At 44.6% G+C, this 23,916-nt stretch overlaps 1 protein-coding gene and 1 long non-coding RNA gene across 2 annotated transcripts in view; both read right to left on the bottom strand.

Annotated features, from left to right (window-relative positions):
• Nucleotides 1-23,916, bottom strand: part of LOC310823865 (mitogen-activated protein kinase kinase kinase kinase 3-like) — a 122,644-nt gene that overhangs the window by 86,340 nt on the left and 12,388 nt on the right. Inside the window, exon 2 of the mRNA XM_083696749.1 lies at nucleotides 7,012-7,069. Within this exon, the coding sequence (XP_083552875.1) occupies nucleotides 7,012-7,069 (58 nt within the window). The remainder of the gene's footprint in view (nucleotides 1-7,011; nucleotides 7,070-23,916) is intronic.
• LOC310823867 lies at nucleotides 22,659-23,629 on the bottom strand. Its single transcript, XR_014554982.1, has 2 exons — nucleotides 23,474-23,629; nucleotides 22,659-23,343 (listed from the first exon to the last, which is right to left on the bottom strand). It is a non-coding gene; the product is annotated as an uncharacterized lncRNA (long non-coding RNA).

Raw genomic sequence — 23,916 nt, 5'->3', positions numbered from 1 at the left:
AGCGATGCCTATCAGATAGATATATCACGTGTAATTATGAGGAAATGACCAGCAGTGTGATGTTACCATAACACTTGAACAGGTAACAAGAGGTAGAATTTAATTGCACATTTTAACCCTCAGTATTGAACTTTTATTTTAAGCCTCATATGCAATGTTGACATAGATGCATGTATGCAGCATAAAGTCATCACCACCCATCCCACAGCCCTTATCAGTGACAAACTTCAGCTGAACCCCGGTGGTTCTTCAGACAGTTCAGGGCCCCCCAGGACCCGATCTAATCCATCCAATCCATTCTCACGGTTCTATAGCGCACGGGGGTGACCATATCCTCATAAAAATGTCAAGTTCCGACAAACACCAGAACACCTTAGCCTCACACCCACGTCTCATGGGTCAATAAACACCCTTCCAATTCCCCCACCATCCTTGTAGACGCCATTTTAGACAATGTCATACAGCCACAACTACTACTACAGATCTCACACAGGATCATATATATATACACCTTTTTGCCCGGGAAACACGTGATCTTATCAGTGACACGACCGTGACACTGGGTCAGACCCTCGTTTGAAACTAAACATTTTTAAAAATTGAACCTTTTTTTTTTAAGCCCCCCTTTTATTAACCCTAACCCTTCATTATTGAACACAATACTTGCACTAGAGTAGCAGCCTAACCATTTTTTAATTGCCTTTTTTTTTAATTGCACATTTTAACCCACAGTATTGAACTTTTATTTTAAGCCTCATATGCAATTTTGACATAGATGCCTGTATGCAGCATAAAGTCATCACCACCCATCCCACAGCCCTTATCAGTGACAAACTTTAGCTGAACCCCGGTGGTTCTTCAGACAGTTCAAGGCCCCCCCCCCCCCCTAATCCATACATTCCATTCTCACGATTCTATAGCCTACGTGGGTGACCACATCCTCATAAAAATGTCAAGTTCCGACAAACACCAGAACACCTTAGCATCTCACACACGTCTCATTGGGCAAGCATCAACAGCCCACCACATCCGCCCCCAAAGGGCGGATGTGGTGGTATTATTTTCAATAGTATTATTTTTGATGATTAAATTTATGTGACGTCATCACTTTTTGTCACAAAGTGTATACTATATTCTCTGACAGGGATTTCTGGTTAGTCAGGTGTGTTCCGTCACATAATTTGTGGAGTCATAAGAGAGCTGTCAATGTCTAGTATTGATTCTAGGCATGGCCTTTGGAGTCTGCTATGGATGTCTGTCAACATGAGGACTGAAGAGGTGTCAATGAAAGTCAAGGAAGCTATTAATAGGCTGAAACACAGGCTTGCCAAAATCAACAGTTGGAACATCATTAAAAAGAAAAGAAAAGCACTGGTGAGCTCAGCAATCGCAAATGGGAATCGCAAAAGGAAGACTTCTACAGTGGATGACCGAAGAATGCTCACCATAATTAAGAAAACCCCCAAAACAACCAGGAACACTCTCCAGGAGGTAGGCGTGAATGTGTAAGAGACTACCTTGCGCAGAATACATCAGCCGAACTACAGAGGCTTCACTGCAAGGTGCAAACCACTAAGTTATCTTCAAAAAGGATGGTTAAAAATACCTAAAAAGCCTGCAGAGGTCTGGAAAAAGGTATTGTGAACAGATAAGACGAATAGGGATGAGGGATTGGAAGAGGAAAGTTTAGAGAAAAAAGGATCTGCCGAAGATTTACAGCATACCACCTCATCTGTGAAACATGGTGACAGAAGTAAGGATTTGTGGTTTCAGTGGGATTCAGACTGGATAGAAAAGTTATCAGGGACGGAGGAAGTATATTTCGCGAGGGGGTGCTGCCTAAAATGTTGTGAGGGGGGTGATTGTGTCCTTGGATAAACCTTAATTTAGAACAAGTCATGTCTTCGTGTACAGTTCACAAAATTATTTCAGACATGGAATTTATGTAGCAGTGTGTCCACCAAATTGCATATTAATTAACTCATAGGGATATAATGTTTCTCAATTCATTTAGCGCATTTCAGCAGTAGGCTATATGGACACGCGTTCACAAAGCAAAGAGTGCAGTTTGTGTCAAGAAAGTTCACGTTGAACGTATTTCACATGATTGAAATGAGAGCTTTCATGAATCAAAAAATAATATGCCCGTATCCAATGAGTAATTTGTAGTTGTCTACTGTCTGTATTTGACTGTTCTTTTTAGCCCCTGTCCGTGATATCATGTATCATAGTTGGCTACAAATGAATACATTTCATATAGATTTCATGTCATTGCTGTAGCCTTGGACAGTTCTTGATATTCGTGTGACATTCATGATCTGTAGGCTACACATTTTGATTCAGCTCCTGTGTGTGCATGCTTGAGCTCAGCTTACAACTAGCTCAAATCGTTACCCATTAACAAACAAAAGTGTGACAATTCATCTAGCCACTTTTAGAGATTCAACATGAATGCTGAGCACAATCCAGTCCCACTCACCCCTAGAACAGTAAAGTTCTTCATTCAACAAATTCCATTAGTTCATAGAACATTGACATGCAAACATTGATTTTACTGTAGCCAAAATGTTTTATATTTTAGAGAAGTGTTATAAATTCCATTTTACATCATGAAAATAATAAAATGGTTGTGTTCATTTATGCAGGGACGTAGGAAGTATATTTCGTGAGGGGTGCTGCCTAAAATGCTGTGAGGGGGGTGTGCCCTCTCCTTGTACCCAGAGAAAATGTTGCATATCACCTGTTAAAAAAGCAATTCTGGTGACTTTTGATGGAAGAATAACGTAGTGGAATAACATAGTAATTTCCTGAGTAGGGGAAAGTGTGGAAAGATGAGCGAATTTGTCAGCAAATGTGGGCTGATGTCACAGTCATCTTCTGCTGTCCTATATACAGTGCCCTGCGTAAGTAATAGGACAGTGAAGCATGTTTCTTCTTTTGGCTCTACAAGCCAAAAGTTTGTATTTTAAATCCAAAAAGTACTATGAGGTTAGTAGAGATTCTCAACTTTTCACCATTCAGAAATGACAAACACTTTGTATGCATAGTCTCCCTATTTTCAGGGTAACCAAAAGTAATGGACAGATTTCTCAAATGTCCAAATGAAGCACTCATGTTTAGTATTTGGTCGACAATCCTTTGCATGCAATAACTGCCTGAAGTCTGCAACCCATTGACCCCACCAGACTGGTGATGCTTTGCCAGGCCTGTACTGCAGCCATCTTAAGTTGTCTTTTAGTTTTTCTTGCCTAAAAATTTAAATCTGAAGATTGACTTGGCCAGTCAAGACCTTTCCACTTTTTGGCCCTGAAAAACCTAGTTGCTATGGCAGTATGTTTTGGGTCATTGTCTTACTGTATGATGAAGCACCATCCAATTAATTTGGAGGCATTTGCTTGCACTCGAGCAGACAGGATGTTTCTGTACACTTCAGAATACATTCTGCTGCCATCACCAGTTACAATAATAAATTAAGACAAGTTAGCAAATTCTAGTGGCAGCTATACATGCCCAAACCTAACACCCCCTGCACCATGTTTCACAGATGAGGTGGTATGCTGTAAATCTTGGGCAGATCCTTTTTTCTCCAAACTTTCCTCTTGCAATCACTCTGGCAAATGATAATATTAATCTTATCTGTCCACAAGACCTTTTTCCAGACCTCTGCAGGCTTTTTAGGTACTTTTTAGTGAACTGTAACCGGACCATCCTTTTTGAGGATAACTGGTGGTTTGCACCTTGCAGTGAAGTGTCTGTAATTTGGCTGGTGACGTATTCTGCGGACACATTCACACCTACCTCCTGGAGAGTGTTCCTGACCTGTGGGACAGTTGTTTTGGGGGTTTTCTTGATTATGGTAAGCATTCTTTGGTCATCCACTGTGGAAATCTTCCTTGGCCTACCAGCCCATTTGCAATTGCTGAGCTCACAGTGCTTTCTTTTTTTTAATGACAGTGTGGAATGTTCTAAACTGTTGATCTTGGCAAGCCTAAGTAGGCAAGCCTATGTTTTTTGTTGTTGATTTTTCAGCCTAATAATGGCTTCCTTGACACCTCTTTGGTCCTCATGTTGACAGACACCAATAGCAAACTCCAAAGGCAAATGCAAAGCCTAGAATCAATACTAGACATTGACAGCACTCTTATGCCTGCACAAATGATGTGACGGAACACATGTGACTTACCAGAAACATTGTCCCTGCATAAAAAGTGCTGTATTTTCTGAATGGTGAAACAATATGCACACAAATACCATCAAATAAAAGCTGAGAATCTCTAGTACCTCATAGTAATCATTTGATTAAAAATCCTAACTTTTGGAGTGTAGAGCCAAAAGAAGAACAAATGCTTCACTGTCCCATGATTTACACAGGGCACCATAGGTTGTTATCATTAAGCATCACAATAGGCTCTGCCAAATCTATGCACACTTTATTGGAAACCTGACAACTGACTATCTACAATGACATTACCATATCTAATCAATGACAAATGAGGCTAAATCAGCTGGAAGTTTATGCAGTTTCGGCTCTCAGGGCTAATACAGTCAAGCCCTTCAGAGGGTGTCAGAGGGAATCAGTGCCCTTCCGGTGCCTGAGGTGCCCCTAAAATAATCTATGCATGGTAGCCAATCGCTGTTACTACGGTAACAACCCAAGGACCCCTTAAATCACTTCTACAGCACTTAATTCACATCACCGGTCAAAAATAAAGGATAGCAAAACACATGACAGAAAGAAAGGATCAGAACAAAAGGTCAAATAAAGGTAAAAGGGTAGCATTCTAACTTGAGATCAGTGTGCCAATCTCTGGCTTTTCCATTAGATAATTCATTGGTGTTGGTAGAAGATTTGCATGAAAGTTTGAGTTGCACACATACATCTCAGGTTAGTGTGTTCATCGTGTTTTAGTGCATTCAGAACATGACAGGTGCACCAGTGCAAAAAGCTTGGTAAACAAGACCCAGAAGCCTTTAAACAGGTCAAGGTGGGGTGATTTACACCGGAAGCTTACCAGTAGGAGAATACATAAATCACTCGGAAGAGAGAAATACAGTTCAATTTGAACCAGTTGGACTGATAATCCTCACGGTGGAATTTCTGTTGTACTGCTCCTGCCTCTGGCATTCTGATCAATCCGACACTCCGCCCTGCATACCTCACATTCCACACAGCCAATCACTGAAGACTGAGCTAAGAAAAACAGGATCCTCTGCAACCAATGAATTCTACACTAATGAATGGATCAGTGGCAATAACACTTTATACTTACACTTGTCTCTTTCCTTTTCAGTCAGTATAATTGACTCTAGAATAATCCTGCAGGTAGAGGAGCTGTATGATTAATATACAGTGCCTTCAGAAAGTAGGTACTGTATATTGATCCACACAGTGTGTAATTGATTCCTATGCTAACCAGAGACTATAAAAACAAAAGATATTCATTCCGAAATCACATGAACTATTATCCTTGCACTCAGATGGACTCAATTCAACTTGAAGACATTTTTGCATTTGAACTAATTTAAGAGTGTCATAGCAAAGGGTCTGAATACTTATGTACATGAGATATTTCTGTATTTAAATTTTAATAAATGTGATAACATTTTCTAAAAACGTGTTTTTCACTTTGTCATTATGGGGTATTGTGTGTGGATTGATGGCAAAATGTTTTATTTAATCAATTTTAAATTGAGTTTATAACACAACAAAATGTGGAAAAAGTGAAGTGGTCTGAATACTTTCCGAAGGCACTGTACACTGTCTGTCTCCTGACAAAGTAGTCCAAACTAAAAGTTGAACAACTTTTGAAGTTGGCATTTGTTGAGTGGGGCAGTGAGTGAGACATGATTCAGGGATTTGCATTCTTAAGCAAGGATGTGAATAACACCCTAGTTTGCTTATTCCATCTTACTGTTGGAGAAACTGTCTGAAGTTAAAGCTTAAGACATTTTCTGACAGCCAAGCAACTCTGAAGGGGAAAGTCTCTAAGACCTCTCTGTTGTCAACAAAGGGAATGTCTGATGAGGACTCTTGAAGCATGTAAGAAGGAAACGTGTAGGCCTGGAGTGTGTGACATTTCCATATCTCCTCCAAAAAAGGTGTTTCCTGTGTGTGTGTGTGTGTGTGTCAAAAAGAGTAGGCAGATAAAAATGAATCCCTTCATCCTTTCCCAGGTGTGACTGACAAGCTTTCCTAATGCTAAGAGAACTTAAATGTCAACAGGACTGTATGTAAACACAGACATGCATGCACACACAGGTTGCCCAGGGGCTAATACAAAAGGACATGGAGTGAGCCAACCATTCCTCTGCAGTACAGGTTTTATAGTATCTGTATTCTGCTCAAAGAAAGCTTTGGGAGATGCACAATCGTTCTCAAATACTACATAACTAATCTGTTTGCTTGGCAGCATGGGCACATTCCAATCACTCCTCTCTTAAAAGGTTAATCTTTCAACATCTTTTAACTATTTCAACAATTGAAACATTAATACCCTTTAACCTTCGGTGTGTGTCAGAATTGTAATATATTCTGTTAACTAATCAAAAACAACTAAAACAATGACAAATGCGCTTACTCGCTTGTGCACGCACACGCACACACGGCAGCTGAAATGAAATTGTCAACTAAATTATGAATAATTAGTGCACAGTAAATCAACGTTTGGATAGAAAACTGTAGGACACAGCTAATGAGAAGATCATAAAAGGCATAAATTAGAATGATTCTCTGCCTAGGACACACACAGAGACAAGGCCTTGTCTTCTCAAAGAGATCATTTGTTTCAGCTGCTAGTGACAATGGAAGATTAACTTCGAGGAGAGAAAGGGAGAGGAGAGGAGAGGAGACTGGGGGAAATAAGTGAAACGATATACAACAGGGAAAAGAGAGGAGGGAAAGAAAAAGTAAAATGGGAGGGAGGAAAGAAATGGGGGAGGGGGAAGAGGGGAGGAAAACAGTAGTGGGGGGAAGAAGGGAGGTGATGATGACACATGGCAGAGAAAACTTACCAGGTTCCAGCTTAATGACTTTAATGGCAGCCAACTCCCCTGTGTTGACATTACGAGCCTGGAGGACAGACAGAGAGGGAGGGGGGAGGAAAGAGAGAGAGAATGTATTAACCAGCTGTCAGAATGCACCACACAGTGAGGGTGAGGTTTAGGCCTAGACAGGATATGGCTCTCTAAAGCCCAAGCTGTTTTTATGCAGAGCAGTCAATAGACAGCACAATATAGGGCCTAAAGGTAGAACTGTAGGATTGATCCACACTCAAATAGGCCTGTACTGTCGGCTGATAACACTAACACACATTTAGCCAAAGTACAGAGCCTATACAGCAGTGGAGGACACATGTTTGATACCATTCCTCATTCCATCCCATGCATTACAATGAGCCCGTCCTCTGATTTTTACCTCCACCAGCCTCCCCTGTTATACATATATACAGTGCCCTTTGTAAGTAATGGGACAGTGAAGGATTTTTTCTTCTTTTGGCTCTATACTCCAAAAGTTTGGATTTGAAATCAAACAATGACTATGAGGTTAAATGAGAGATTCTCTGATTTTATTTTAGGATATTTGTGTGCATATTGGTTTCACCATTCAGAAATTACAACACTTGTTGCATAGTCCCCCTATTTCAGGGTACTCAAAAGTGATTGGACAATTGGCTTGACAGGTGTTTCTGGTTTGTAAGGCGTGTTCCATCACATAATTTGTGCAATCATAAGAGAGCTCTCAATATCTAGTATTGATTCTAAGCTTTGCTTTTGCCTTTGGAGTCTGCTGTTGGTGTCTGTCAACATGAGGACCAAAGAGACGTCAATGAAAGTCAGTGAAGCCATTATAAGGCTGAAATATCAGAACAAATCAATCAGAAACATAGCCAAAACCTTAAACCTAATCAATAAAAGGAAAGAAAGCACTGATGAGCTCAGAAATCGCAAACAGCCTGGTAGGCCAAGGAAGACTTTGACAGTGGATGACCGAAGAATGCTCACCATGATTAAGAAAAACCCCAAAACTGTCCCATAAATCAGGAACACTCTCCAGGAGGTAGGCGTGAATGTGTCAGAGACTACCATACGCAGAATACATCACCAGCTGGTCTACAGAGGCTTCATGGCAAGGTGCAAACCACTAGTTATCCTCAAAAAGGATGATCAGGTTACAGTTTGCTAAAAAGTAGAGGTTTTTAGAGGTCTGGAAAACAGATAAGACAAATATGATCATGTACCAGAGTGATTACAAGAGGAACATTTGGATAAAAAGGATCTGCCCAAGATTTACAGCATACCACCTCATCTGTGAAACATAGTGAAGGTGGTGCTATAGTTTGGGAATGTATAGCTGCCACAAGAACTGGTTAACTTCTTAATTGATGATGTTACTGCTGACAGCAGCAGCAGAAAGTATTCTGAAGTGTACAGAAACATGTTGGCTGCTCGAGTACAAGCAAATGCCCCAAATTCATTGCATGGCGCTTCATCACACAGTAAGACAGTGACCCCAAACATACTGCCATAGCAACTTGGGAGTTTTTCAGGGCCAAAAAACTGAAGGTTCTTGACTGGCCAAGACAATCTTCAGATTTAGACTTAATTGAACATGCATTTCATTTTCTGATAAGATCATAGGCAAAAATGACTCAAAACAAACAACTGAAGATGGCAGTTGCAGTACAGGCCTGGCAAAGCATCACCAGAGAATATACCCAGTGTCTGGTGAGGTCATTGGACTTCTGGCAATTATTGCATGCAAAGGATTGTCGACCAAATACTAAACATGAGTTCTTTATTTGGACATTATTGTTAGCAATGATCGTGCAGTGGACCCAAGTGTGGAGAGATACTCAGACGGACAGCGTAAAGTTTTTACTTTAAGCATGTTTTAATCAGAAAACTGGGGCACGGCACACAAACAAACACTGGGGAAAAAGGGTAAAAATAAAGGTGGAGAAAACCAAGCTCCGTTAACAAAAGTACACACCTCCTATTATGTTCAAATAAACGTACAACTTTGATGTTTCGGGTCAATTTGACCCGAGCAATGTAAACATGCAGAAAATGATTTTAACAGAAAGTCTTAACCAAGTTTCTCTCTCAGCTACTTTAGGCCTTTCTACTGACCATCTTTATAGCCCAGTAAATAATACATGACTGCCCCCAACCTCCCCATATACATCAAGTATTGATTGTATATGACTATTGCGAAATATGCAAATCACTGTACTCTCATTCATTGACATAAAATGAAAAACTAATTATGTTTTGGTGTTTGCAGGGCTTTATGTTGATATTAAGTGCTCATTAGGATTGTAAAGGAAGGGCAATCGCTTGACCCATTTGTCCCATAGATCTCTAATAGGTGCAAGTTTGTCATGCTCTCGTCGAAGCGGCCTTGTTTCCCTGTCATCAAAGCATATGATGCGGGAGAAAACATGGAACGTCTCCAGAGACATTGTGGCTGGAAAAATTGCCCTACCGGTGTCAGCATTCCAAAGGCTTTCTGTTGCTTCACCTTTTGATTTGTACACTCCTGCCAAAATAATCAAAGCAATATACGATTGCAAGTGGGTCACATCCAGCTCTTTCCACTTGTCACCATACACACGCCTCCCCTCTAAATTTGTCATCTCAAGAATATCGTTTTGGATTGATGGTGTTATAAAGAGTTCAAATGCAGATTGTATGTCTTGTATATGACTGCTACCATATCTGGCAGGGCCTGGAACCATTTTGATGACATTAGCTGCAGTCAGTCTACCCTGTCTTGTAACTGGGGATCCGGACCATAGCAGCTTTCCATTTTTGGATGTCATGTTAGTTCTTGGTGGTTGAGATATGACAAGGGGGTTTATTTGTGTTTGAGAAACCACAGGAGGGTCAGAATGTCCTATCTCACTGGCTTCATTCTCATCAGAGGAGGATGCCGCATAATCAGGGTCCTCCTCAACATTATCCTCTGTCTCAGACACATCCTCATCTATATCACTTCCATCCTGAAAGATCTGTGACAGAACCTCAGTGGCAGCAAATCTTTTCCTCTGTCTGGTGGTCATTTTCAAAATGTTTAGTTGAGGCACAAATGCAAAGAGAAATGGTTTAGAGGGCTGTGTGTGCAGCCCTTATTATAAGGTTGTCCCCGCCCCCATGTTGCATGAATTATCAAAGTTCTCGCGGGAACTATGTTTGCCCCATCCCATATACTGCGAGAATTATCAGTGTTGTTGTGGGAACTATGTTTGTCCCACCCCACATACTGCGAGAATTATCAGAGTTCCCGCGGTTATATGTTTGCCCCACCCCCCATGCTGCAAGAATTATCAGAGTTGTTATGAGAACTGTCATAGTTGTTAGGAGTCCTGTCAGAGTTCTCGCGGGAAATATGTCCTCCCTCTCTCATTGCTTCTTGAATGATCAGAGATCTCGTGGGAACTATGTTTTCTCCTCACAGACACACACACACACACACACACACACACAGACAGACAGACAGACAGACAGACAGACAGACAGACACAAATGAACGTGTAGGTGCCCTCAGTATCATCCAACACAACAAAAATGAGGTAGAAATCAGGGTCAATAGTGCTAGGGGTCAAAATGACCCCAACACGACCGATGCGTACAAAATGTGTACAGGACATGTTTTTATTTTTTTTGGGTTAATTTCATGTTTGCCATGTTTACCCCATAAAGTTAGGAAAAGTCATAAAAAATCTAGCTGAAAAAAGTATGTTAACCATGTTTTTAGAGACAGTAAACATTGAATCGGGTCAAATTGACCCCTAACATAATAGGAGGGTTAACAAGTGGAATAACTAGAACTAAAGAAATACTAAACTCGAACTAGGGCAACGGGGTAAACAACTAGAATCACGGAACAAACGGGCAGACAGGGTACTCACGGACATACAGGGAGAATCTCCGACAAATACATGGGGAACACACAGGCTATATATGACAAACAGGAGACAGACACAGGTGAAACGAATACTGATAGATTGGGAGGGCACTGGCCCCGTACCACCAGAGGAGGGCACCAGAGTCACCAGACAGCAACCTCAGGTGTGACGGTACCCCCCCCCCGATGAACGGCAACAGCCGTTACTTGGGTGCCCCAGAATGAAGGCGTCGGAAGTCAGTAATCAAGGTGGGGTCCAGTATACTCCGCCGGGGCACCCAAGTCCGTTCCTCTGGACCATACCCCTCCCAATCTACCAGGTACTGCAGACCCCTCCCCACCCTTCAACAACCCAAAATCCGGTCCACGGTGTATGCCGGCTGTCCTCCGACGAGACGAGGTGGGGGAGCAGGGCGGGGAGGGGGGACCAGGGGGCAGGAGATAACGGGCTTGAGGAGGGAGACATGAAAGGTCGGGTGAACCCGCATGGAGGGGGGGAGTTGCAGTTTGTACGAGACCGGTTCACCCGCCTAACCACCCGAAAGGGACCCACGAAGCGGGGGAACAGCTTCCGGGACTTGACCCGGAGGGGAAGGTCTCGGGTCGAGAGCCACACCGGGGCCGGGCGACACTTGCGATTGGCCTGAAGCTGGGACTTGGCCGAAGCCCTCGAGCGCCGCCCGCACCCGTCTCCAGGTCCTGCGACACCGACTGACTTGGGCCTGGACCGAAGGTACCTCTGCTTCCTCCTCTTGCTCAGGGAACACGGGGGGTTGGTACTGGCACTGGAAGGGGGACAGACCAGTGGAGGAGCAGAGGAGGGTGTTGTGGGCGTACTCAGCCCAGGCCAGTTGCCGGCTCCAGGTCACAGGGTTACCGGAGACGTAGCACCTCAGCACACCCTCCAGGTCCTGGTTGACGCGCTCCGTCTGCCCGTTAGATTGAGGGTGGAACCCGGCCGAGAGGCTGACGGAGGCGCCGAGGCTGGTGGCGAATGCCTTCCAGAACCTGGAGGCAAACTGGGGACCCCGATCCGACACCACATCCAGTGGGCAGCTTGGGAAGGGGGATGAAGTGGGCCGCCACCACCACCAGGATAGTGGGGAACCCGTCGGAGGGGGGAAGGCCCGATATAAAATCCAAGGAGATGTGGGACCAGGGGCGCTTGGGAATGGGAAGGGGCCGGAAGAGACCCGCCGGGGTCAGATGGGGGCTCTTGCTGCGCGCGCACACCACACATGCCGACATGAAGGCGCGCGTATCCCCCTCTGCCGTGGGCCACCAGAACCTCCTCCGGATGAAGTCCAAGGTCCTGGCGGCCCCTGGGTGACCCGTGAGGGAGGATGCGTGCGCCCACAGAAGTAGCCGTGCGCGCGCAGCCTTGGGAACGTAGAGTCTCCCCGGCGGACCCCCCCTGGGGTCGGGCTCCCGCCTCAGGGCCGTCCTGACCACCCGCTCTATGCCCCAGGACACAGGGGCGAGTATGAGAGCCTCCGGAACGATGGGGTCGGGGGTCTCCACCAGGTCCACCGGATCGAATTGACGGGAGAGAGCGTCAGGCTTGGTGTTCTTCAAGATTCAAGATTCTTTATTTGTCACGTGCATACAAGTATACAGTGAAATGCAAAAGTGACAGTGCCACAGAGTAGTGCAACAATACAATAGTTTTAAAATACAATAAAATAAAAATAGAAGTACTAAAAAATATACAGTATGGACAGTATAAACAGTATAAACAATATGAACAGTATAACCAGTAAGCATATAAGTAAGCAATATAAATAGCAGATGGATGATTATGTGTGTGCATATGTGTTAAGATGACAGTGCATGTGTGAGTGACTTGAGGGGGGCACTGGTGGGGTCATCATTGACGATTCTGATGGCGTGGGGGAAGAAACTCAGCCTTAGCCTCTCTGTTCTTGCTGCATGACAGCGGAGGCGTTTTCCTGACCGCAGCGGCTGGAACAGTCCATGTTTCGGGTGGTGAGGGTCCTTCATAATCCTGTAGGCTCTGGTCCTACACCTCCTGGTGTACAGGACATGGAGAGGGGGGGTTGGAGCTCCCATGGTTTTTTCTGCCAGGCGTACCACCCTTTGCAGAGCTCGCCTGTCCTGGGCCGTGCTGTTACCGTACCAGACGGTGATGTTGCCAGCCACGATGCTCTCCACAGCTCCAGAGTAGAAGGACTGAAGGATCCTCCGGGAGACTCTGAATTTCCTCAGCTGCCTGAGATGGAACAGGCGCTGCCTTGCCTTTCCCACCAGAGAACTGATGTGGGTAGTCCAGGTCAGGTCTTCTGAGATGTGGACTCCCAGGTATTTAAAACTGCTCACCCTGTCCACAGCAGTTCCTCCGATGTCCAGCGGTGTGTAGGCCCTTAGTTTTTGTGCTCTCCCGAAGTCCACAATCAGCTCTTTTGTCTTGGAGACATTCAGGATGAGACTGTTCTCCTGACACCAGAGTGACAGGTCCGCCACCTCGTCCAGGTAGCCTTTCTCATTGTTATCTTCGACCCCGGACGATAGGAAATAGTGAAGGTGAACCTGGTGAAGAACAGCGCCCACCTCGCCTGACGGGAGTTCAACCGCTTGGCCCCCCGGATGTACTCCAGATTCTTGTGATCCGTCCACACTTCAAACGGCTGGACGGCGCCCTCCAGCCAGTGCCTACACTCCTCCAACGCCAGCTTAACCGCCAGCAGCTCACGGTTGCCCACGTCGTAGTTCCTCTCTGCTGGGGACAGCGGACGGGAGAAGAAGGCACAGGGATGGATCTTCCCGTCCTTAAGGCACCGCTGGGAGAGCACCGCCCCCACTGCAATGTCAGAGGCATCCACCTCCACCACAAAGGGCCGAGCAGGATCTGGATGCCCAAGGACTGGGGCGGAGGTGAAGCGCCGCTTGAGTGTGGCAAAGGCGTTCTCCACCTCGGGGGACCAAGCAAATTGAGGGCGGCTGGACTGGGTGAGGGCGGTCAAGGGAGCGGCCAGGGCACTAAACCCGCGGATGAACCGCCTATAAAAATTGGCGAAACCCAGGAATCTCTGCAGCTGTTTCAGGGAGGAGGGCTGGGGCCAGTCCAACACTGCCTTGACCTTGGCAGGGTCCATACGCAGCTCCCCCCTGGAAACGATAAATCCGAGGAAGGAGACGGTCTCCTGATGAAAAACGCACTTCTCCGCCTTCACATAAAGCTGATGATGGAGAAGGCGTTGAAGAACCTGGCGAACATGCTGCCTATGTTGGGCCAGGTCCTGAGAAAAAATCTGAATGTCATCCAGGTAGACGAAGACACATAGATCCAGAAGGTCCCGAAGGACGTTGTTGACCAACGCCTGGAAGACTGCCGGGGCGTTGGCCAACCCGAAGGGCATGACCCGATACTCGTAGTGGCCCCTCGGCGTGTTGAATGCCGTTTTCCACTCATCCCCCTCCCGGATCCTCACCAGGTTGTAGGCGTTGCGTAGGTCCAGCTTGGTGAAGACTCGGGCCTGCTGCAGGGATTCAAAGGCCGATGTCATCAGGGGGAGTGGATAGCGATTCTTCACCGTTACGTTGTTCAGGTCCCAGTAGTCGATGCAGGGCCGCTGTCCCCCGTCCTTCTTGGCCACGAAGAAGAACCCTGCACCCGCCGGGGACGTGGAAGGTCGGATATCCCCCGCGGCGAGTGCTTCCTCGATGTACTCCTTCATGGCCAGGGTCTCCGGTCGGGACAGGGAGAACAAGCGACCTCTAGGAGGCATGGAACCTGGCAGGAGGTCGATAGCGCAGTCATAGGACCTGTGGGGCGGCAGGCTCTTGGCCCGTAACTTACTAAAGACCTCCGCCAGGTCCCAATACCCCGAGGGAACACCGGTCAGGTCGGGAGCTGGGGAGGTAGGTGGCAGTGGGCGGGAAATGGGAGTAAGGGGAATGGACGTGCGTGGACGGTAGACCCCACCCCCAGAAAAACCTGCCCAGTGGCCCAGTTAATCTGGGGATTGCTGGAAGCTAGCCAGGGGTGACCCAGGACAAGGGGGCAGTCAGGAGCCTCAATGATGAAAAAATCAGTCTTCTCCCAACGAGCCCCCTCGACCTGGAGGCGCACGGGGATAGTGCGCTGTGTTATCAGGCCAGCTCTCAGGGGCCGACCGTCCAGAGCCCGGACCGGAATGGGCTCCGCTAGCTGGATGAGTGGGACTCCCCATCCAGCCGCCAGGCTCGTGTCCATCAGGTTCCCCGCTGCTCCGGAGTCGACCAGGGCGAGGACCCTCTGCGGGTCAGAGCCACACTGCACCGTGACCCGGAGAAAGGTCCGGGAATCTCCAGGAATGGAGGGTGGATCCCGTCCCGCCAGCACCCCCCCAGATACTAACGGGACCCTCCGTTTTCCCGATTTCTCCGGGCATGCGGCGCAGCGGTGACCCGACCGGCCGCAGTACAGGCAGCGCCCCTCGCTCAGGCAGAGCTGTCTCTCCGCCTTCGAAAGGTGCGCTGCGCCCCCAACTGCATGGGCTCCTCCTGAGGGACCTCCATAGGAGGACGGGGAAAGGGTTCTGGGTAGGGAGGCACAGAGGGTCAACCTTCGCTCCCTTGTCCTCTCCCGGCGACGGTTGTCGGCGACGGTGTATTGAGAGGTCGACGAGGTCGTCCAGTTGCTCAGGGAGCTCTCGGAAGGCGAGATCGTCCTTCATCACCTCCGAGAGTCCCTGGGCGTAGAGTACGACCAGAGCGCTCTCCTCCCAACCTGCCTCCCTTGCCAGGGTCCTGAACTCTACGGCGTAGTCCGCCACGGAGCGCTCACCCTGCCGACAGGCCGTGAGACAACGACCGGCGTCATGCCCCGACGCCACCCGGGAGATGTTGAATATCTTGCGTATCTCCCGGGTAAACAGAGCGATGTCCGAGCATGCCGGCGTCTGATGCTCCCACTCGGCCATAGCCCAAGACAGAGCCCGGGCCGTCAACAGGGTGATGATGTACGCCACTCTGGAGTGCTCCGTGGGAAAGGATGAGGGCTACAGACTGAACACCAGGGAACATTGGGTGAGGAATTCTCTGCAGCCCTCCGGACGTCCGTCGTAGCGTTCAGGCGGTGGTAGGCGCGGCTCCCGTGCTGTGGTCTGGGGAGCTGGAGCAGGTGGTGTTGGTGCAGGTACAGCGGCGGTCTCCCGAGCCTCCGACATGGAACGAACCATGATGGTCAAGCGTTGGAGGCTCTCGGCCACCTGCTGCATTCCCTGCTCGTGTTGGGCCAGTACTTTGTGCTGGGTCGCAAACTTTTCACGCAGTCTGAGTATCTCCGCTGGGTCCATGTTGGTCGGAGATTCTGTTTGCAATGATCGTGCAGTGGACCCAAGTGCGGAGAGATACTCAGACGGACAGCGTAAAGTAAAAATCAAAGAATGTTTTAATCAGAAAACTGGGGCACGGCACACAAACAAATACTGGGGAAAAAGGGTAAAAATAAAGGTGGAGAAAACCAAGCTCCGTTAACAGAAGTACGCACTTAACAAGTGGAATAACTAGAACTAAAGAAATACTAAACTCGAACTAGGGCAACGGGGTAAACAACTAGAATCACTAAACAGACGGGCAGACAGGGTACTCACGGACATACAGGGAGAATCTCCGACAAAGACATGGGGAACACACAGGCTATATATAACAAATGGGAGACTACACAGGTGAAACGAATACTGATAGATTGGGAGGGCACTGGCCCCGTACCGCCAGAGGAGGGCACCAGAGTCACCAGACAGCAACCTCAGGCGTGACACATTATATGATTTTTTCCAATACTTTTGGAGCCCTGAAATAGGGGGAGTATGTTTAAAAAAGGTTGTACTTTCTAAATGGTGAATTCAATCTGGAAAAAAATAATGAATTAAAGCTGAGAATCTCTACTTTGACCCTATAGTAATTGAAACTGTTGGAGTGTGGAGTAGAGCTAAAAGAAGACAAAAATGCTTCCTCTTTCCAATACTTATGGAGGGCACTGTATTCTTTCTCTTTTGTCTTGGTCTGTGGTCCTAGCTGTTGTCTGTGAACAGAGTAAACAGACCACGTGGTCTGTCTTTGTTCTCTCTCCCTCTGTCTCTCCCTCTCTATCTATCCTTTACCATGAGGGTAGAATGTAACATTTCTCCATGATGTACACTCACCAGCCACTTTATTAGGTACACTTGTTCAACTGCTCGGTAACGCAAATATCTAATCAGCCAATCACATGGCAGCAACTCAATGCATTTTAGGCACGTAGACATGGTCAAGACGACCTGCTGAAGTTCAAACCAAGCATCAGAATGGGGAAGAAAGGTGATTTCAGTGACTTTGAACGTGGCATGGTTGTTGGTGCCAGACGGGCTGGTCTGAGTATTTCAGAAACTGCTGATCTACTGGGATTTTCACGCACAACCATCAGAGAATTTACAGAGAATGGTCTGAAAAAGAGAAAATATCCAGTGAGCGGAAGTTCTCTGGGTGAAAATAACCACTCGTTACAACCAAGGTATGCAGAAGACCATCTCTGAACGCACAACACGTCGAACCTTGAAGCAGATGGGCTACAAAAGGGGTCCAACCCAGTACTAGCAAGGTGTACCTAATAAAGTGGCCGGTGAGTGTATTTACCTTGTAATACGTTGTATACGTTTACAGTGTTATTAAAGCCACATTTGACTTATTCTCACTTGAGCATTATTGCCCTAATCAACCCAAACTCAACAATTCTCTACATATAGTGTTAATTAAAGTACTTGGGAGTCATATTATTAATATTAAGATATGATTTGTTATTAACAATACATAGCCACATTTCTTTGCCAACCCTTGATATTGTAACTGCCAACCTATAAGGCCCTACAGTTTTGGATGAACAGAAACGCGATGTTAAAATTGCTTTTAAATGATACATGTATTTTGTTGTATTGGTCCATTGCACAGGTATTATAATCACATTGTGTGTAAGGATAACTCTGCATGAATCTCATTATAAACTAGGGTAACACTTTACACTAAGGTCACATTTGTAAAGGCTTTATAATTAGTTAATAAATCACTTCTAAACAATCTAAACTAATGAGTTATAACTGTTTGTAAATAATATGGTTTATTATTCAATTATAAACCATATTATTTACAAACAGTTATAACTCATTAGTTTAGATTGTTCGATATTCACAAATAGGGAGCTTGCAGCCAGGAGCCAGTTATTAATGCTTCATAAATGCAATTATAAATGCTTTAAAAACTAATCCTGATGTGAAATCATGCAAAATTATTTGCAATGGTTGCACAGTGGTTGCAGTTATTTCCTGAATTGTGGGGATGATTTGTCTGGCACCAACCGATTCAACACATCTTTACATACAGTACAATGTGAAGATGTCCCAAAGTACAGTATAGCTGTCACCATGTTTTTTTTTTAACCATGGCCCTTGAAATCCTGATGTCCTTGTCAACACGTTCCTCATTTAAACATGTCCATCGTGCAGGTTCACAGATGTTATTTGTGCTCTGAGCTCATGTGAGTACTCTTCTAACCTGTGTACTTATGGAGAAAACCTCTGACGATATAAGAGGTATAACTGATGAAATGTCACACCGTTAACCATTTATGAATTAGTTACCAACATTAATTAATGAGTTATCAACATTTGTAACTGATAAAATGTCACCTTAATGTAACGTGGAACACCGTTGATTATGAATGACTTACCAACATTTATTAATGGGTTACCAATATTTCTAACTGATGAAATGTTACCTTAATGTAAAGTGTAACACCATTTACCATTTATGAATGAGTTTCTAACATTAATTATTGAGTTACAAATATTTGTAACTCAATTTACTAAGCATAATTAATGCGCACCTACAGTATAACATCTAAAATAAGGCACTCCAAGTGAAGTAGCCTTACCATTCATAAGCAATTATGAACAATAATGAATGTTTATAGGGGACATCAAGTAAAGTGATCCAACATTGCATGATTCATAATAAGCAGTTGTTTAAATCAATTGTTTATTCATGCTTGTCTATACTATAGTAATGACGGAGATGGCAGTCACTTAACAAAACATAACCCAATGAAAATAGATAAGTTAATAAACAGTTTGAAAGGTTTCACATTGGCATTAACTTAGAGGCTTGCTACAGGCGATACTGGCTAACTAGCTATTTGGCATTGGTTTTTGCTAGATAGTGAGCAACACCAGTGGCCCCACACAGCACGCAAACTGTGTACTATCAGTGTTTAAACTACAAGTTGTTTCAAGCTTTCGACAAAGCCACACTGGTGTGGCGCTAGCTAGGTTAGCTACCTTAGCCAGTCATGACAGTATCAAAACGCCTTGTAAGTTGCTAGCGCTATGTGATTTACATCTTTCTTTGTTTTTTTCGATAGCCTACCGATCGTTTGTAAATGTTATATATCATTTGATAGTTTTGACCAAATAGTGAGTAAAGACAGCAACACGAGAAAGCTTGCACACGTCGTTTGGATGTCAAACCCACTTCCTGGTTCGTGATGTTATTTTTCTCTTCAAAATAAGAGTACTGCCCTATAAACAGTTTAAATACTAGTCATGCTGAATTGTAACCAGATAATCTGCTGTAACAGAGAGAGTGACCTGTAAATTGTGTCCCAGTAGCAGCCATTAAATCCAAATTTACAGACCTTGACCATCATTGCTTCAGACTATGATTCTCTCTCTGATGTCTTTCATGATACCATTGTACCATTTAGACAACATTGGGCACTCATTGGACTATAGAGACATTTTATAGAGCCATATTATTACAGTATTAAACAATTATCATGAAATATTATTGTTGTTGTTAATTAATACATTTTCAAAATGTTTAAAATTATTATAAAAGTATACCCAGAGAGGCTTGGAGAACAGCTATTGCTATTGCTGTTGTCCAATGAGGTCTTACCAGAAATGAATCAATAACTGGAGGATCTCAGTTTCGACCATATCTGATGAGGGAAGTCATGATAGATAGAGTACATTAATTAAGAGCAATTACACCTACAATTACACAAATCCAGTCTAAAAAGTAGCAAATACAATTTCCCAACTGTGCAACCACGATGCAACAATTGCAAATAATGTTGCATTATTTCACATCAGCGTTTTGAAGAATTTAAGTGCATTTATAATAACTAATAACTAATAATTAATAACTGCCACCTGATTGCAAGCTCCCTATTTGGCAAGTTCCAAGTAAATATCGATCAATCTAAACTAATGACTTATAATTGTTTGTAAATGGTTTATGATTTAATAATAACTGGTTTTAAGTGATTTATTAACTAATTATAAACCCTTTACAAATGTGACCTTAATGTAAAGTGTTACCTAAACTAGGCCTATTATCAGGATATATCTTTGGTAATTGTAAACCCGCCCACCGTAGAAACCGTGCTTTGATCATTTCAGGTAATCACTCACCACGTTTAACTAACATAATGGCAAGGAGAAAAGAAGTGCATGAATTGTTTGAGTTGTGGGCTTCAGTAACTGTTAAAAACACATTGCTGAAGTTGAGCAAAAAAGACAAGAATGGTCTTACAGCAAACTCATCTAAGAATTAAATGATTGATGATGGAAACAATTGGCATTCATAAAAGCAAGTCAGAGAAAAAGTGTATTTTCCATGTCATTGTGTATCTGCTTAACAGACACCAAGACAAGAATCTTGCCCAGGTGCGAGATGGCAACAAGCATTTACATAAGGATCTCACGAAAGCGTGAGAGGATCTTCATGCTCATGCCATAAACCTCCTAATAAGTGAGACAGCCTCTATGGAGAACATTGAAAAATATGCGTGAGATGTATTACTGTCAATTGAAAAGGCCTTGAAGTTCCCACACCGAGTCAAAATGTTGGGATTTAGGGAATGGACGTCCTCCCCTATCTTTTATGTGGCAGAATTCAGAGTTGAGCACAACGGCGCACATGGCTCTGTTTGACTGTAATCGACAAGGCACCTATCAGACATAGCACACAGTCCCCTTATTCTTTTTTTCAGATTGGTTTCACCATTAAGAAGGTACAACCATTTGTAAAACATATTCCCCTCACCAGTGCTCACCAGTGCTTTCTTTTTTTAATTATATTACAAACTGTTGATCTTTGTAAGTCTAGGTTTTGGCTATGTTTCTGAATGATTTTTCTGACATTTCAGCCTCATAATGGCTTCCTTGACCTTCATTGATGTCTCTTTGGTCCTCATGTTGACAGACACCATCGTGATCAGGTCAGCTAGATGCAGGCAAGACGTCACTGTCACGTTGTAACTCTCCTCCTGTGCACCCACGTTATAAACCTCATGATGGTTATAGGGTGTTGAAATTCAAGTATCATGCCCGGGGTGGATATGTAAAGTGAGCTGGATGAATGGAATATGAATGACAGTCATCCAATATGCTGTAATAGAAATAAGGCCATGCTCAACAAAAAAAATTGTCCGCCCTAATCTTGAACGGCACCAGCCGCCACTGTCACGCATGGACATTACTGCAACGTATGGTAAACAGGTCAAACGTGTCATAGCTGTTACTTTATCTGGGAATAAAACACGGCTTTGAACGCCTCTCGGCCAATCACGATGCTTGTTCTGATCAAACCGTTGTACACAGTAGACCGAAGTTTCGAATTTCATTGACTTCAGCAAAACAACCACCAGGAGGCATCGTTGAGCATGTTCAAGAGTAGCTTATGAGTTGTTGTTTGGAAATTTGGAAAAGGACAAATTATTGTCTCAGAGAAATTTGAAATGATGTCCCCTAAATTTAGAACAAATCATGCCTTCATGGACACTTCATAAAATTATGTCAGACATGGAATATGTTTGTCTGCAAAATTCGAGATTATTAACTCATAGCGATATAATGTTTTCAGTTGATTCTGCGCATTTCAGCAGTAGGCTATATACACACAGCAACAAATTATATTTTCACTGTTTTACTGCCCGTATCCAACGAGTCATTTGTAGTTGTCTACTGTCCAGGGATGTAGGAAGTATATTTTGCGAGGGGGGGGGCTGCCTAAAATGTTGTGAGGGGGGTGAAGTGGGGGCGGCTGTTTTGCATATCACTTGTTAAAGAAGCAATTCTGGTTTTGATGGGAGAATAACGTAGTGGTTAGTGTGAGTGAAAATCATGAAATGATCGGGTCTCAGGTAAATGACACAAGGTCTATAAACAGCTCTGATCATGAGAACGTTGCATATATTTGTAAGTATGTCCCAACTCACCCAATCATGTGCTACAATCTAGCAGGTGCCTATATCAATGCACACCACCACACAAAATTATCGCATATAGTGAGAGAGAGCAGCGTAATGCGAGATGGAGATGGAGTAAGGTGAACAACTCGCATTTTGGCTATTTTTCCCGATTCCGACAATGACAGAAGATGCGAAAATCTAGCCTGACACCTGTTAAACAAGCAATTCTGGTGACTTTTGACAGGAAAATAACATAGTGCTTAGTGCGAGTGAAAAACTTCGAATCCAACAACATCCAGCAATATTAAATACATTTGAATCGAATCAATGGCTACGGCCATAGGAGACATTCCAAATATTAACAGTTATCAAATACAGAGTGGTAGGCCTGCTCACTCTGCTCAAATACATTTGAATAGAATTAGTGGGGGGAGGTGAGCGAATTGTAGCGTATTTGGCATTCATAATAATTCCCCATTAACAAACAAAAGCATGAGTGAATGAACAATGAAACTGATGCAGAAATAAAAATGCAGAAAAGCGTTTATTTAAGGTCGTACATAAGGCATACAGTGCAATGTCATTTGTAGTGTACACTACAAGGACAGCCCGGGAGGTTGGGCCCTCAGTGAGCGCATCGGTCATGGTTGGAAACTTTTGTGCTGTTGTGTCCATGACAAAGTCCCTGAGATTGACAGGCAAGCCCCACTTGCACTGTGAACCATCCCAGTTGGTGTTGGTCACCCACTCTCTGTACCGCTCTTCGGTTATGGACTTGCGGAACAGCAGGTAGCCATAACAGTCTGGAAGGCCGGCGCACAGCCTGTATATGCGATTGTCGGTCTCTGGTGAAACATCAACAACGGTGATGTTGGGGTGATTGTTCACAAGAGTGAGCCAGCTTCGATATGCGCCTCTAGGTGGGGGGGTTGGCGGCAGCTCCTCTCTAAGTCTGTCGCTGAGAGGGGGTGTTGGGGGAAGCTACTCTCTGGGGCTGGCAGGCAGTGTTGGTGGCAGCTCCTCTCTGCGGCTGGGACTGGCAGGACGCGCTGTGGTAAGCAGTAAGCTCATCACCTTATCCAGCCATGCATTCATCTCTTTGAGTGCTTTCACCTAGCTTTCCATTTGAATTAAGAGTGTGGCATGGTCAGCCCTCAGCTGCAGGTAGGAAGCAGACGACCTCCGCCTCACGTTTTTTGATTGGAGTTCCCTGTAAATGAATGGAACAAAAACTGTTAGTCATGGGGCTTTTTTTAACCATAAGCCAACAAGGGTCATATTTGGCATCACCTTTTCACACAACTTCATGATAAGCACAATTCAACCAATGGGCAACTTACTGCTTTCTTTGCCACCATGCACTTTTTATGTGGTGCAGTCCTTACCGGTGGTGTTGTAGGTTGTGCAGTGCACTGTGAAATATTGTTTCATGGTTAGTAATCTACATTAGGCATACACACAGTCCAAATAAAACTAGAGTCAAAACAAATAAATTAAGAAAGACAATAAACAACACATACATTTTGTTTGACCATTGTTGCAGTCTCAGCTGGAGCAGGAGGAGCAAGAGTAGGCCTACGTGTCTGTGAAGACAAGGGAAACATTAAATTACGAGGCTACAGGCCTGCTTTGCAGTGTCTAGCAGATTAGCTTTTTTAAATAGAAAAGGGAAGTCATCTTTTTTATTAGGCTACTCTACCTTCATCGTGGAGGGAGAAGGGGTCCTGTTCCTGTAGAAAGCGGATATCTTCATTGAAGTTTTCTTTGTAGGCTCGGGGCCGGG

This window comes from Argentina silus, assembly GCF_951799395.1.
Source record: "Argentina silus genome assembly, chromosome: Y".
NCBI classification, from domain to species: Eukaryota; Metazoa; Chordata; class Actinopteri; order Argentiniformes; family Argentinidae; genus Argentina; species Argentina silus.
This window is presented reverse-complemented; position numbering and strand designations above follow the sequence as displayed.